The following is a 15,820-nucleotide window of genomic DNA, read 5'->3' on the forward strand; positions in this document are numbered from 1 at the left end:
GTTCTTCTGAGCTTGGCTGTAGGTGCTGATTTCTGCTTAAGGGGGTTGTGTTTAAAGACGTTTAAAGGTTGTAAGTGCTCTGGGTCGGTGTCCAACTGGCTGACTTCAAAGAAACCGTGGAAAGTTACAGGTCTTGGTGAGTTTTGGCCATATTGCAAAAGCTGATTACAGACTTACTGCATGTTCCATATTAAAGAGGATCAGTTCACATGGCGCTGTTAGACTGCGATGCCCACGGAGAACTGATCTCAGAACAGCAATTAATGTCAGTCTGCTTATGTATCATGCAAGGGAAACCTAAAACGTCGAGCAGTACAATGTTAACTAGGTCATCAGTTTCGTTCAATCTCAGAAGGAGGCTCCTGAAGTCCTACATTCAATTCCTTGTGCTTAGGCCTGGTTTGTATCAGAAATGTTGGCAAGTTTCACTATAACGTTACGATTGCTGAAGTCAGGCAGCCTGGGATATGTTTAAATTCTGATGTCTAAATGTCTAAAAGGAACCCTTGAGATTCAGACTTCAGAAACCGCATTTTCCTTCTTTGTCTTTTCTGGACTGTTGACTGCGGCCACATCCTCCGGTCCTTCCTGTTGGAGAGTGGCATGAGCTGTTTGTTCATGTCATCAAACACAGCCCACTTTCTAAGCTGCTGACATGGATGGAGAGAGTGTGAGAGGTTGGCTGCTTTTAAAGCTCAGTTGCAGAGGTGTTTCCTGCAGGACTAGACAAGGGTGGAAACAGCTGGAGGCCAGCTCTCAAACAGCCTTTTCCTCTTCCCACTCTCTCTTTCTCTATCCACAGCACCTCTCGAGTTCTCACACCGCAACAGTATCCCACCGTTACTCAGGAGCACAGAGGGTCATGTTCAATATTCCGGACTACAGTTCCTCCAGCGATAACGGCCTATTGCTAAGTGCTTCTGGTCTGGCTTGGGTGGCAAGATGGTTGTCCCGATATCCTATCACTCCCTTCCATATGTCAGGCGTGAGCTTGACTCTTTTTTTCCATTGGCTGCCACAGCACTCTCCTTGTAGCTATGGTAATGGAGACCGTCTTAAACCGAAAATAGTGTGCTTGTGTGTAAGAAGAAAGGAAATTTTAACGGTGTTATTAAACTTTACTAATGTTACGCTGGAGAGCGAAGCAGCCAAAACACAACTTGGTCTCCACAATTATTATGCCGATGTGGCTCAGTGCCTGAAACTACAATTTAAGACACACGCATAACATAAGCAACACACTCTCACACATAATCATGTGCTGTGTTTGGCACTTTTAGGATCAGGCACGCCCAAACCAATGGAAGACCACACACATGTGCACACACCCAGACATATCATCTATGAACCTGTTCACAGTTCAGTTGAATCCCAAGTCCATAAAGCCATCAGTGAAAAGCGGCAGAAGTTCAGTGAGGTTTATTTGAGATGAGTTTAGATGGAGTTAGTGTGCCCTCCCAGCTCTGGGATCCAAAATAAGTATACATTGTTGATCTTTTGACTCAGTTGTTGGATGGTGACAAATAGTTTGGTGTCATTTCCTGTCTGATTATGGGAATGTGTATGAGACAGTGCTGGGTGGAGAAATTAGTGGACCAGTTAGTTTGCCCTAAGATGATGTCAAACCACTTTAATACAATATAATACAGAGATGGAGACTAAAATAGTACTTTAGGCAACTTGATGCCTTGGTGTTTTCACGTATGTGACAATTTAAAGGGAATGTCTTTTTTTTTTTTTTTGGTCAAAAAACACAAAGATCTCTCTCCAGTCTAAAAAATGTTCCATCGCATCCTTGAGCACTTTAAGATGGCCAATCATAACATTTACATGTTATGTAATTTACATGTATACAGTGGGGATCAAAATTAGAGAACTTTATTTATTTATTTATTTTTTTCAGAAATCTTCATCGTTCAAAATTGGAAGGAATTTTAGTTGTGGCTATATCATGCTAGTAGAACAGCGTTTTACAAAATAACCACCTCCTCCACCTTGCACTGACTTCTTTACGCACTTGGGCGTCAGTCTTTCCTCAGTTTGACGCCAAACAAAATGTTTCCTATCAGACCCAAATAAATCAAACTTGCTCTCATCACTAAAGTGATCCTTACCCTGTTCAGTGCTGAACTGGCAAGCAATTCCAGCTGCAGTGTTGAACCGATTGCCCATTGAAATTCTCAGCGTTATCCTGTCCTCTCATGCATTTGTCTTTCGTGGACGCCCAATCTTTATGGGAGACTTGAATGAGTAAGTGACATTGTAAAGATGGAATATTCTAGAAATCACAGATTTGGAACAACCAACTTATCTTGCTGTGGCTGCTATTGGCCTTCATCTGGACAATCTGCTGTCGGAGGGTTTTTGTCACTTTCGAATGGCTCACCATCTTGTGAAAAATGGAAAGTTAGACTGCCAGTTCAATAGGGTTTGTCAGATAATTAAGGAAATTAGCACGACGTGCCAGATTAACACTAATGTCGTTCTCAAATTTTGATCTCCACTGTAGTAGTCTTAAAGGTACAGTAGCAAAACCACTATATATTTTCAGTCTTGCTTATTTACTCAATTGTAGCTCTCTGAGGGATGGTGTAAAATGAAATTCATGTTTATTTTGGTGGATGAATTGTGCTGCAGTAACAGACTGTAAAGGTGCATCTTAATTCTTCCCCAGTTAGTGGAACCACAATAAGGTCGGCACACACACACAGGCTTAGACGAACACACAAAACAGCTTCCTGGTGCTGACTGGGCATTCGAACACAATGGAGCGAGTTTGCTGGGGAAGAATACTTTCAGACCGTGGGCTGTGACACAGGAAGCACTCACCCCCTGACACAGGTTCATTGGCAGCCTGTGATTACAGGTCAGAGGTTGTAGTACATCAAGAAGCCTATTGTAAGTCATGCTGGACAGTACAGCTGAATGCTGACTTGCAGCTGATGGTATATGTGATAACACATAATTACACACATTCCAGATATGGAGAAATTTTCCAATTATCAGACGCTCTGTCTTGCATCAGCCCTATCAGTGTAAAACACAGTTCTTTTCAAATATTGAGTGAATTTCCAGAAAATATTAAAGCGTATAAATTTTAAAGCTCATAAATTTATGGCAAAAAAAAGCAACTGTGCTTGCCAGAAATTCTGCATTAAAAATACAATAGCAGTGTGTTCATTATTACAGGAATGCACATTGGTACCTGTATATTTTAGAACTTATAACAGTGTCTTTCATTAAGTGATTAATATACCAATCTGAACTATAAAATCTGCTTTTTTGTAGATTTGTTAAAGTACTTGAATCCAACATGATAATACAGGAGGTAAACACCACCGAACAACCTAATGTACATAAATTATAATAAAAATGTGAAGAAACATTTATATAAAATAAAATAAAGTTTTTCGCTGCAAATTATACCGTAATTCCGTTTTTACTTGCAGAAACCATAAATTTGTAAAATTACACATAATGTGATGTTAAGCTCTTTACAATTTCTCACCGTAAGGTAACTTACAGTTTTTATTATAGCATATTTATAGTTTTTTATTGTATATCAGTATCAAACCAAGTGGCATTTATTTTAAATAAATATAGTACAAATGCATTTTAAAAAGAAGTATTTACATTATGAAACAATACATTGTTTAGCCTTGTCAAGCAACATACTTGCTCTTATAATGAAATCCTTCATAATTGCTAGCAAGCAAAGGTTCCTGATGTCATTCCAGCGCAGTGTAAAGGTCACTCTGGAAATGTCATGATCTTTCTGGCGTACGTTCCCTCATATAGGCAGAAGATGGTCACAAGAGGCCCTATAGTTATGAACTCATCCGCTGTAACCTTTGGATAAAGCTCTCTTTGTATGTGAGCACAACGTCTTTCACTGAAAGGATATGCAAGAAACAGCTGCTGGAAAGATGATTCCAGAACGCTGATGGCCTCTCGAAGGCTTTCTGTTCGCTTTCTATCTCTTTCCACACACACACACACACACACTCACTTACAAACCTGTTGATAGTCACAGCTTACTTGCTCAAGTCTGTCATAACCTCGCATAACCAATAGGAAATCCCTTTTTTTAAACTCTGTGTACAAGTCTCTGTGCACTTTTTCTTCCCCCTTGGCATCACCCAAGGGGTAGTACGCCGCTCCAGGGTGCCGTGGTTGACAGCAGCTCCTGAACCGAGTCAGGACAATTTAGCTGTTAGCTACCCCAAACACTGACCTCTTTTCCTGTCACACACTGGCCCCGTACTCTTCACACACTCATAAATAGCATGTGTTTACGCATTGGCAGGCTTTCTGGAATCGGTGATTCCACACCGCTGCCGTCCAGCTCAGCTGTTCTGCATGCTTCAGTAACATTCATGGTGTGTAGACGGCTAAATATCCCGTAGGCCTCTCCTATCCCCGTGAAAGCATCCCGTCTTTGGCATGAAAGGCCCGTGACTCAGACTTGTATATTTTCAGCTCTTTGTAAATCCGTTGGGTGCATGCCTAGTCTAATGCCAAGGGCACACTTCCTCTCTTCCCCTCCCCGGTTTCCTGTTTTGCCAGTGATGTCATTAGGACGTAAAGAGAGGGTTGTCGGGCATCTTTCCTTGACGACAAAGTTCTTCCCACGCCAAGTGAAACCATTAATACTGACCTCAGTCCCTCGCAGTCGAAGACCGAAACAAAAGAACTGAGGGGTTTCCTCTTTATCTTTACTACTGACTCAATGTTTTTAAGGCGTGTGGTGTAAGTTGGCCGCTCTTATCAGCGTGTGACCTCATACACGTCCGTATGTCACAGACGATGGATTGCCAGCCTTTATATCATCTGACATTTCAGAGGCTATTTTACTCATTTGTGGTTAGTCGAACATGCAACAATGCTTCTGAAATGTGTCTGAATAATTTGTTAGTGACTATTGCAGTTGCTCATGTCCTGTTGGTGCTTTTTAAGGAAGTTTATACGATTATAATTGGGATTTCCACTACTGAATTGAACTGAAATTATAAGGCTAAAATTCTTGAATTTTAATCAAGTTTGAATTGACGTAGCAATTGGGGTCTGCTATTGCAATTAAAAATTGAGTTAAATGAAGTAAAATGAAAATGAATTGAAATTCCCCAAAACAAAAATTGTGTGGAATAAATCAGATTCACTTTCAAAAATCAAATGATTAATCGCATCCAAAATAAGTTTTGTTTACATAATATATGTTTGTGTACTGTGTATATTATTATGTATATATAAATACACACATGCATATTTCATAAAAATGTTGTGTATATATATTAAATATATTTATTTGAATATCAATAGACATGTAAATACATGTAAATATTTTCAAAAAATATACTGTATATGCGTGTATTTATATATACATAATAAATGTACACAGAACAGACATATATTATGCAAACAAAATCCTTGATTAATCGTTTGACAGCACTAGTAAAAACATTTTAAAAATGATTGCAGTTGAAAGGTCCTGTAGACCTTTACTATTATCTATTAAAATGGTAATATCTAAAATTAATATACATTACTTTTCAAAAGTTTGGGGTCAGTTATATATATATATATATATATATATATATATATATATATATATATATATATATATATTATTATTATTTTATTTTTATTTTTCTTCCAAAAATCACTGTTTTCGCCAAGACACATGAATCAGAAGTGACAGTAAAGACTTTTTAAATTTGTTATAAAAATGTCTTCCTAAAAATGTTTATTAGAATTTATTAAAATAGAAAAGTTATGTTTACATGACTCTTATTTTATTACTTTTTTTTTGTACTTGGTGACTTCCCTCAAACAGATAAAGAAATCGAATCGTCCCCAAACTTTTAAGTAGTGATAGTAATATAAATTTATAACTAAAATAAATTCTTTCTTCATAAACAAATACAATTTGATCGACAAGAATAGAAGAAAACTTAATCTACCAGCTGTTGCAAATTAATCCGTCAATTCATTCTACTATCCTTCCAAAAATTTTAATTCAGATTCCTGTGGTTTGTGGCAGCTGTGGTTTAAATTCGTGATTTTAAAACGAGCCAGTTCTTGTTCAACCTTTTTTTATGTACTACAATCATATTCTGTGGGTACTGTGATTTGCATCCCGGAAAGAGTTTTGTTCTCAAATAATCTTAATGTTTTTTTATTTCTTTCTCTCTCTCTCTCTCTCTCTCTCTCTCTCTCTCTCTCTTCTTCTAGGCCTTTTATGTATCGGACCTCTTCAAACCCAAAGCCAAGACTGCCACTCCACCTCCCTCGCCAATCAAGAAAGAGCTCCTCCCCTCTTCGGACATCATAGAGAGGAACAACCATCACAACATGGTGTAGGAGGTGGGGAACGGGAGGATTCGTTTGCAGTCTCCCCATCCCTCACCTCCCCCCGAATCCCCTGAAGAAACCAGAACAGCCACCTGTGACAGAGGAGCTCCGGCTTAGCTGACGCTTCCTCTCTCTCATCTGACAGTAGAATGTAGGGACAGGACAGAGACAATCCTATTGACTCTTATTAAAATGACCTCGCTATCCTAGAGCCCGATTCGAAAGGCCAAACACACACAAAGCTAACAAAAAAGCGATTTCTCCCTCGAAATATTGTGGAGAATGAATTGAGCTCCTTTGACGAAAGTAATACACAGAATGCGTTAACGAACGCCAACGAAAGGAAGAAGAGAGTGAATGTGAGGCTGGTCACGTGACCAGCGCTTCTCTCTTGTCTCTGTGGCCTTTCAGCAACAGTATAGGACAACAAATTCCTTATTAATAGGAATGATTCGTTTTACCTGCGATGTAATTAGCACAGATATATTAACAGTATAAAGAGGAATAACTTATAGCACTATATCCAAGTTCATTAAACGTCACCACTCGCTATCTGAGAAGTGTAGCTTTGAGAAGCTTGATGAAGGTCTGTACACAAGATCATATTTAGCCATCAGAGCTGATCTTAGCTACTCGAACAGTGGCCTAACTATTGGAGAATGCATTTTAAAGGGTTTTAAATGGCGGGTGGGTGGGTTTACACAAGTATTTTCTTAGATAAATAGATTTTTATTTTAGATGATGATTTCACGATGGCCACCACCCATCCCTGCCCGAATTCTGGGGGCGTGGCTGAGCCGTGCTGCCTCGCTGTCTTCTGATTGGTCAGGGGGCGGGGCTAGACGTCAGGGAGGTGTGTCTCGTCACTACGGTCATCGGGATTGACTCCCACTGATCGCACTGGCACATTTCTTTTTTTTTATTTTTGGAACCGGGAACGAGCTTCTTCCGCTGGCTGGTTTGACCTCTTTCCCTTCCAACTACATAATCACTCAACTCTAGTTGTGTGGTTTTACCCAGAATGCCACCTGTGCCCAATGCCTGTCTTGGCACGAGTCAAACTGCCCTGAGAAGTTGTGGGATGTGGGGTCCCTCGGCAGGACGCTCTGTCCCGTTTGTGTGTGTTTGTATGTGTCGCGTGTGTTTCCGCACCTTGTCCTGGTGCAGTGGACCGATACCATGTGAAAAAACGTAAGAAAACTGTGGATTTTTTTTTTTTTTGTCAAAATGCCTTTCTTAGCCTCGATGTTCCTATCGTGAAGATGTCTACTGTCCCCACTAACAGCTGTAAAGTGCTGCCTGACTATTACAGAAAACACATCCATACAACACAACTCAAGCTCCAAATGTGTTGCACATCCCTCCCATTGTATAGTCCGTCCTATCATTTCAACAAACCGTTTTATTTCTCTCTCAGAAGTATATAAATAATGTATAGATCACTAAAATTAACTATGTAAGATATTATTTCTGAACATGTTTAGATATATCCACTATGAATCTAAAAAGCAATGTGTCATGACCTGTGTTATTTACAAAGTGCTGCTTTTATGAGCATTGATTGACAGATTTTTGTATTTAGGTAACTAAAATATTGTAGATTTGTGATAGTAAGTTTTTAATAAGCGTTGAATAAAACACATACAATTGTATCAAATTCACTATTAGTATTTTTGTAATGTCTCATTTTGTACAAAAGAAATAATAGCAAAATGTTTTTGTTTTTTTTCTGCTAAATGTACTTGGCTCTAATACATGTGCTTTTAAATAAAAGCTCATTATAAACAACAAAAAATGAATGGCTTCTTAATGAATGTTTGTTTTTATTGTGTGAAATTGAAATTGTCCTAGTGTTCGATGAGTTAAAAATTTCAAACATTTTATGTGCCATGTTGCATGTCACTTATACAATTTTTATTTTAATATATTTTAAAGTGTAATTTAAACACAAATTTTCAGCGTCATTACTCCAGTCTTCACTGTCACATGATCCTTCAGAAATCATTCTAATATGAGATTTTATTTATTTTATTCTTTAAAAAAAATAGTTTTTTTTTTTTCTTTTTTTTTTCTTTCATTTGAAATATATGGAAGCCTATTTCCAAGGGAATTGCGACTTTTTATCTCACAACTCTGGCAATTTTTTTATCACAATTGTGAGTTTACATCTTCCAACTCAGAATTTTTTTTTCAGTTGCGTGATAAAAACTTGCAACTGACTTTTTTTTCTCAGTATTGCGTGTTTTTAGCTCATAATTCTGACTTTTTTCTCACAATTGCGAGTTATAAAGTCCAGTTTATATCTCATAATTCTCGCAATTGGGAGTTTATAACCCACAATTCTGAGATAAAAAGTCGCTGTTACCGTTTTAATTTTTTTATTCAGTGGCGGAAACGTGCTCCCATAGTAATATACATGTTTTGTAACATTATAAATGTCTTTACTGTCACTTTTGACCAATTTAATGCCTCTTTGCTGAATAAAAGCAACTTTTCATGTACTTTTAATGTAAGTTTGTTATTATGGGTACACTGTGTTATCATAAATGTGAAATTGTCCTAGTGTTCGATGAGTAAACTGCATTAAATTTTCAAATAGAACATTTTTATGTGCTATTTTATATGTTACTCAAGTACCCGCTATAAAAAAGTTTGAAGAAGAAGCCAAATGAATTGTCTTGGAATGAAATAAGTTTTTAATACCATCAGCATGTTTCAATCAGGGCCGGGCGTTCTTGTTTTCCTAGGACCAAAACTGTGACTTCATATTTTGGCTGTGTGCAGATCATCATTTCTAATGTTGACGGTGGCACACGGTCATATTCTCCACCGTTAAGCCTTGAAACATCAACGTATAGCTGAAATATCTCTACAAATTACTGTAAAATGCAACTAACCAATCTAATTGAACAGCTTAATAAGGGAAAATGATGTTGGTAAAGGTTGGTGCATTGAATTGTGGGTGTGTTACATCAGTGGGTTGGGTTCAGGCCAGGTTTGTGAGGTCTGATGGATCATGGCGATGGCATTGAGAGCTGTTCTGGTTCTGTGGTCATGTTTGGCTGTGGGATGAGAGCTGGGGAGGCCTGTATTCAGGACAGATGCCAACACTGAAGAAAACCAGTTAAGTTGTGTTACTCTTACTGCCGCGAGCCTCGGCACGCCTGTGGTTTTAGACTTTGTATTTCACTGGTTTTAGACTTTGTATTTCACTGGTTTTGCACTGACATCTGCAGTAAGCCACCAAAACTAATCCTGCCTCAGGTTGGAACTTAATTAACCTGAATTTGTATGTGTGTTTGTATAAGGCAGATTATACTAAATGCTGATTGCAATCAACTGCTACAATGAAATGATCCTGCAGATGATTAAATGTAACTTCCACATGCTCTTCATGCACACTGCAGCTAATCCGAACACTCTTTAAATGCATGGAAAGGTCATGTAAATGTTTTTTGTGAATGAACTCAAAAAATTGCAAATATTCAAGAACAATTCTGTAGTCAAAAGCAGCAATTAAACATTATTTTATGATATAAATGTAAAAAGATTTTGAATGTCCAATCTTTTGTTTATAGACAGATAGATAGATAGATGGATAGTGTACACACACACACACACACATACATATTTATTCCAATATTTTTCTTTTGTTTAATGTTTCGATGCCTGTAAATCCAATCTAACATCAAACTAATATTTTTTCATTCAAATTACAAAAACAGAAAAAAATAAAAATAATAATAATAAATATATATATATATATATATATATATATATATAATTTTATTTAAATTATATCATATTATTTAAATTATTTGATTACTTTCTTGAAAACTTTGTGTACAACTCTTTAAATAAAATATATAAAAGTACACACATAAGTATATGTGTGTGTGTGTGTGTGTGCGTGTGTGTGTGTGCGCACATGAAAAAGTTAATAAAATGCTATATATTTGTCAAATTAACTTAAATTAGTACATTTAATGTAAATCTCATTCAGAGCTGTGCTTTAAATTCACATTATTAGAGTGAATACAGGTAAAATTGGACAATAATTTGTAGCTTCCATATTTGTTTGTTTGTTTTGTATTTATTTATTTGTATGTAAACTATTGTTTGAGCGGTAAAACAATCAGACAGTGTCCCACTTTATCTGTGTTCACACTAATACCATATTAAAGGTGGTATTCAGTAATATTTATAAGTATTGATGCAACATTAGAGTATTATCTGAGTAAAAAGTAGGGCAATATAATTGTATTTTTCCAATGTTATAATTGTCCCGACCACAGTTGCCCCCGTAATGCCTCCCCTGCTGTACACTAAATGAATGGGTTTCCCCTGGGGATTTTCAAGTTGTACATTTTCTAGCCAACATTTTATGATCAGCTCTGACCTTGAAATCAGCCTACTGTAACTTTTTTGCACAACGTTCATGCAGCCTCAATGCTGAGCATAAAAAATCCCGAAAGACATCCGCTGTCTCTGCTTGAGTTTATGACTTTATTGGTTTGTTTTGGAGGTTTATGAGTCCTCCGGCATACAGCCACATGTACTGTATACCTACAGATCTACTTCAGGTACAAGAAGAGCACTGTGACCCACCGAGGAGCTGTCCAGCCAGCAGCTGCTGTGGTAGGGATGGGGATCAGGCCGTGTCGAGGGCGGGCACAACAGGAAGGACGTCCAGGGGCTCTGAGGGTCTTTTCACTCTACAGCCCACCGTGAGGGGGAGCGACAGGGCTGGGCTCCGCTCTCCACTTCCTTTAGGGAAATGGAGCACATTCCTCAATTCAACCTAGAAATGCACAGAAATAATCATAAAGAGGAAGAGAGAAAGGGAGGTGGACGTCATCTGCACAACCACTCAAAGATGGCAAAGTTGAATGCAAGGGTTAAAAGGTGGTTGCATATAAAAACTACACATTCAGACAAGTGTTAACTGTAAAATAAAGGCACACTTTAACTGAAAGCTTGAGCTGATTTTTAGGACAACAGTTTTAGGACAATTTGTCACAGTGTTATTTTACTATTATTTATAAACTATTATTAGTATTCATTGATATTTTGAATTAGATTTTATTTTTATATTTTCAGATTTCATCTATTTATTTTTAGTTTAGGTTTTTAGTCATTTTTTTGATATGTACTTTTGTCATTTTTATTATTATTTTCTTCTTCTATATTTCTACTTGGCTATAATGTATATTTATTTCAGTTTTAGTAATTTTAGTACTTTTAGACAGCTTTTCTCATTTTTGTACAATTATATAATTTCATGAAGTATTTTCTTTTTTTTTGTTTTCTTTTTAAACGTTTAAAATTTAGATGTATTAAAAAAGTTCAAATTAAAAATTATATTTAACTTTTTATTTTATTTTAACTACAGAAAACATTTTTTTTTAATAGTTTATATTTTAGTTAGCATTAGGGTTATATTTATAAAAAAAAATTAAAAAAACAATGCTGGTTCTCTTTTAAATGTCAATATATGTTTGATATTCTTGTACATTATGTTTTATATTCCTCCTGTTTCATAAAAAGCCTATTATAGACTGTTTAATGGCTGGTTTCATTGTGACAACTTACCCCATAGTGGTAATGTGTGTTCAACGAACTGTATTGTTCTTTCTGTATCTTTTTTTTTTTTTTTCACAATAACTGAAAATATTAGACACACACACACACACTTATACAGAAACTAACTTTCAGAAATAAACCTACCCAGAAAAACATTCACAGGAGTAAAAAGTGTGACAAGCCCCAGTCTCCCCAAAAAAGATGAAGGGGTTATTTATGGTGAAAGAAATGAGTTATCGGTGTTTGATGCACAGCACAATTTTCATGGTAAATCCATTATGAATGGTGGCAACATTTCCAGACACTAATCCACACACATCAGCATTCACGATGGTTTTTTTTGCAAAAAAAATGGATTTTCTTATGAAGGCACATGTGTAGGTGGGTCTCACAGGAATTAATCAAACTCTGATTTTTGAGGGATTATCCTGCAGCTCAATTGAATTTTCTCAGATTTGCAGTATTAAAACAATATCCCAGAATTTCCGGTTGGCTTTAAACATAATAAGAAAGCCATCTAAAGAACATCCTCTTAATTGTCAAAGACAGGATTGGCCCACTTTAGGCTGCTCTCATTTTTTGTCATTCAGGGCTATGTCAAGTCTTATTAGGAATTTTGCTGGGAAATTTTGTTACTTTTAAAATAAACATCTGCAGATAATGAGGATCACATTGCTCATTTACGGTATATGCTGAGAGTTATTTTGTAATTAAAGTTAGCATGTTTTGTTTTGATTTAATTAAAGTAGGTTTATACAGTTTATCATATGACCTGAAAACACTCAAAATGGTTGTCTGACTGCCTGACTAATGCAAACATGGCCTGTTTGAACTGGGTAAGGAGAAACTAGGGTTATATGTCAAATGTAATGGTTCACATCCTCAAAGTAAACATACACTGGACAAATGTTTAGGCTTTAAGTGGAAACCAATATGGTAAAGTTATAGGTTTGATTACAATTTGCCGTTCACACTGAATGTGTTTGGAATGTTTTTTTTTGTTTTTTTTTTGCAACTTTGTGCTTTTGTCTTTTAATTTGAACTTTCTTCCTGTTTCATGTTCTCCTTGTTATCTCTTGATTGTTTTCATCTTTTTCTTAGTCTATTACCCTGTGTGTATTAAAGCCCTAGGCTGCATACGAAATTGCATATTCTGTGAATATGTACCTCTTTGGAATAAGTAATTACGTATAGAATGTAAAAAAGTATATTCTAAATCGTATGAATGTGTGTAGTATGAATGTACAACATTTGTCATGTGACCTACCAGTGTCAAATCCTCTCCTGTGGCCTCATGGGATAGTAAATTGTCCAGTGGATGTGCACTTCCAAATCACCTCGAAAGTTAGTGAACCCCTTGCAGAATCTGTGAAAATGCGAGTAATTTGAACAAAATAAGAGAGATCAGACAAAATGCATGTTATTTTTTTATTTAGCACTGTCCTGAGTAAGATGTTTTACATAAAAGATGTTTACATTTAGTCCACAAGACAAAACAATAGCTGAAATTATTCAAATAATAACCCCATTCAAAAGTTTGGGAACCCTTGGTTCTTAATACTGTGTGTGGTTACCTGTATGATCCACGACTGTTTTTTGTTTTGTGATGGTTGAGTCCCTTGTTAGTTCTGAACAGTTAAACTGAGCACTGTTCTTCAGAAAAATCCTCCAGGTCCTGCAGATTCTTCAGTTTTCCAGCATCTTTTGCATATTTGAACCCTTTCCAGCAGTGACTGTATGATTTTGAGATCCATCTTTTCACACTGAGGACAAATGAGGGACTCAAACACAACCATTAAAAAAGGATCAAATATTCACTGATGCTCCTGCAGGAAACACGATGCATTAAGAGCCGGGGGGTGAAAACTTTTTGAAATTGAAGATCAAGATAAATTGTACTTAACTTGTCTTACGGGAAACATGCAAGTATCTTCTATTGCTTCTGAAGGGCAGTACTAAATAGACTCAAAATCTTCATCCTGTTCAAAAGTTTTCTTAATGCATCATGTTTCCTTCTGGAGCATCAGTGAATGTCAAACCAGTGAACTTAAACCAGCTAAGACCAGCCAACCAGCTTAGGCTGGTTTTAGCTGGATTTTTCAGCAGGTGGTGGTAGTTGGGCGGTCTGCTGAAATTTTTTTGCATATATATTAGTATTTTTTTTATATATATATAATAAAATGTAGAATGTTGACTATGTTTGAATCCAGTTGAATCCAAATGTTTTGAATCCAGTTTCCGCCTCTCCCAGGGTCTGACAGGGTCATCAACGAGTACGGTCAGTTTAGCTTTGTGTTTCTCTAACTAATGAAGTTCATCATGCAACAGCATGTTTCTGCACAGCTTGATTACTGCATTTGAAAACATCCTGTTATCATCCAGTCTGTAAGTAAACCTTTATTTAATTTGTGGAGCCGATTTCCCAAACTTTATTCAAGGTTGCCATAGAACATCTGCACATGGGTCATTATTGTGCAAGAGCAGATACTGGAGGTCTTAATGCTGGAGTCTGAATAAAACCACACAGAAATACGGGAGAGCCGGGATAATTTTTTCCCCTCAAAAAACAGATGTATCCTCAGATTATGAAAGACATGCTTTAATAGTGACAAGTATGGCAAATCAACAATACTTATTTAAACCTGAAACCGACTTCAGTTTAGTGACAGTTTTCAATCGACTGGCTTTTAGTGGTCTTGCTGTTTACGCCACACCATTAGAGATGACAAGATTGACTATAACTCTCTGGATATTACTGCCAATGGCATAACAATGACGTTAGTTCTCCTCCAATAAATGTAAACTGAGTTCAATTAGTTGCAGTTGTTGTGTGTTTGTGTCTCCCATGGTTCTGTGCCGCAGGCTCAGGCTCCACATGAAGACTGCAGTCTGAGGCTTTGAAGGCAGGTTTTCCTGTTCTGTCTGGGGTTTATCTGATCATCAGATGGACGCAGCATGCTGGAAGATGCTCTCACATACCTGAGGCCGATACAGAGACAGATCCTGCAGGAACCTCTCAGCTGAAGTCCTTCTCTGTTTGAATAAAGCCAGAAAAGTGAAAACAGAGAAATTGTAGATAAGAATGGATGGGAATGTTCATCTGATTTAAATGTCAGTCTGTTCGTCACACAAAGGCTTCAGAGGATTCAGTATAGAGCATGAGTTGAATGGACCACTTTTATGATTTGAACTTTTATGGTACTTTTGTGTTCTTTCACTATTAAAAAGAGTGTGCAAAATATTCTTCAAAAAAATAATTTACTACTATATATCTTATGGCATGGGTACGCAACCCGGCTCCTGGAAAGCTACCATTCAGCTCCAACCCCCCGTCAATCAAACACATCTGATCTAGATAATCAGAGTGTTCAGGGTCACTTGAAAATTACAGGTGTGTTGAAGCAGTCTGTAAAAAGTAGCTACCCCTGTCTTATAATTATGACTTTATTTTCATAATTGTAACTTTATGTCTCATAATTACAACAATATTTGTTTTCACAATTTTGATGTTATTTTTCTTAATTGTGATGTTATATCTCAAAACTTTAACTTTTCATTTCTCAGCTTTGCATAATAGTGATCTTATTGCTCATAATAGTGAATTTATTTTTTAAATAATTTCAGTTTTTCATTATTGCAGCTCCATATCTCATATTTCTGACTTTATCTGTCAATTTTGTATTTATTTTTATGAATTGTAACTTTATATCTCAAAATTACAACTTTATTTTTCATAATTGGGACTTTATTTCTCATAGCAACTTTATTTTCATAATTTCATTTTATCATTATTGCAGCTAATATTAAATATTAATTAATTATATATTTATTTAATAAAATTATATATTTACAATTTTATTCGTCACAATTTTGATTTTATTATTAT

General features: G+C 36.4%; 1 protein-coding gene across 3 annotated transcripts in view; it reads left to right on the forward strand.

Annotated features, from left to right (window-relative positions):
- The window catches only part of plpp3 (phospholipid phosphatase 3), a 39,250-nt gene extending 31,086 nt beyond the window's left edge, over positions 1-8,164 (forward strand). For all 3 annotated transcript variants that reach the window (XM_058756113.1, XM_058756111.1, XM_058756114.1), the window contains exon 6: positions 6,232-8,164. In XM_058756113.1, coding sequence (XP_058612096.1) covers positions 6,232-6,360 — 129 coding nt within the window. In that variant the 3' untranslated portion in view covers positions 6,361-8,164. The remainder of the gene's footprint in view (positions 1-6,231) is intronic.
- The last annotated feature ends 7,656 nt before the right edge of the window (positions 8,165-15,820 follow it).

The sequence above is a fragment of the Onychostoma macrolepis genome, chromosome 20 (genome assembly GCF_012432095.1).
Source record: "Onychostoma macrolepis isolate SWU-2019 chromosome 20, ASM1243209v1, whole genome shotgun sequence".
Taxonomy (NCBI): Eukaryota; Metazoa; Chordata; class Actinopteri; order Cypriniformes; family Cyprinidae; genus Onychostoma; species Onychostoma macrolepis.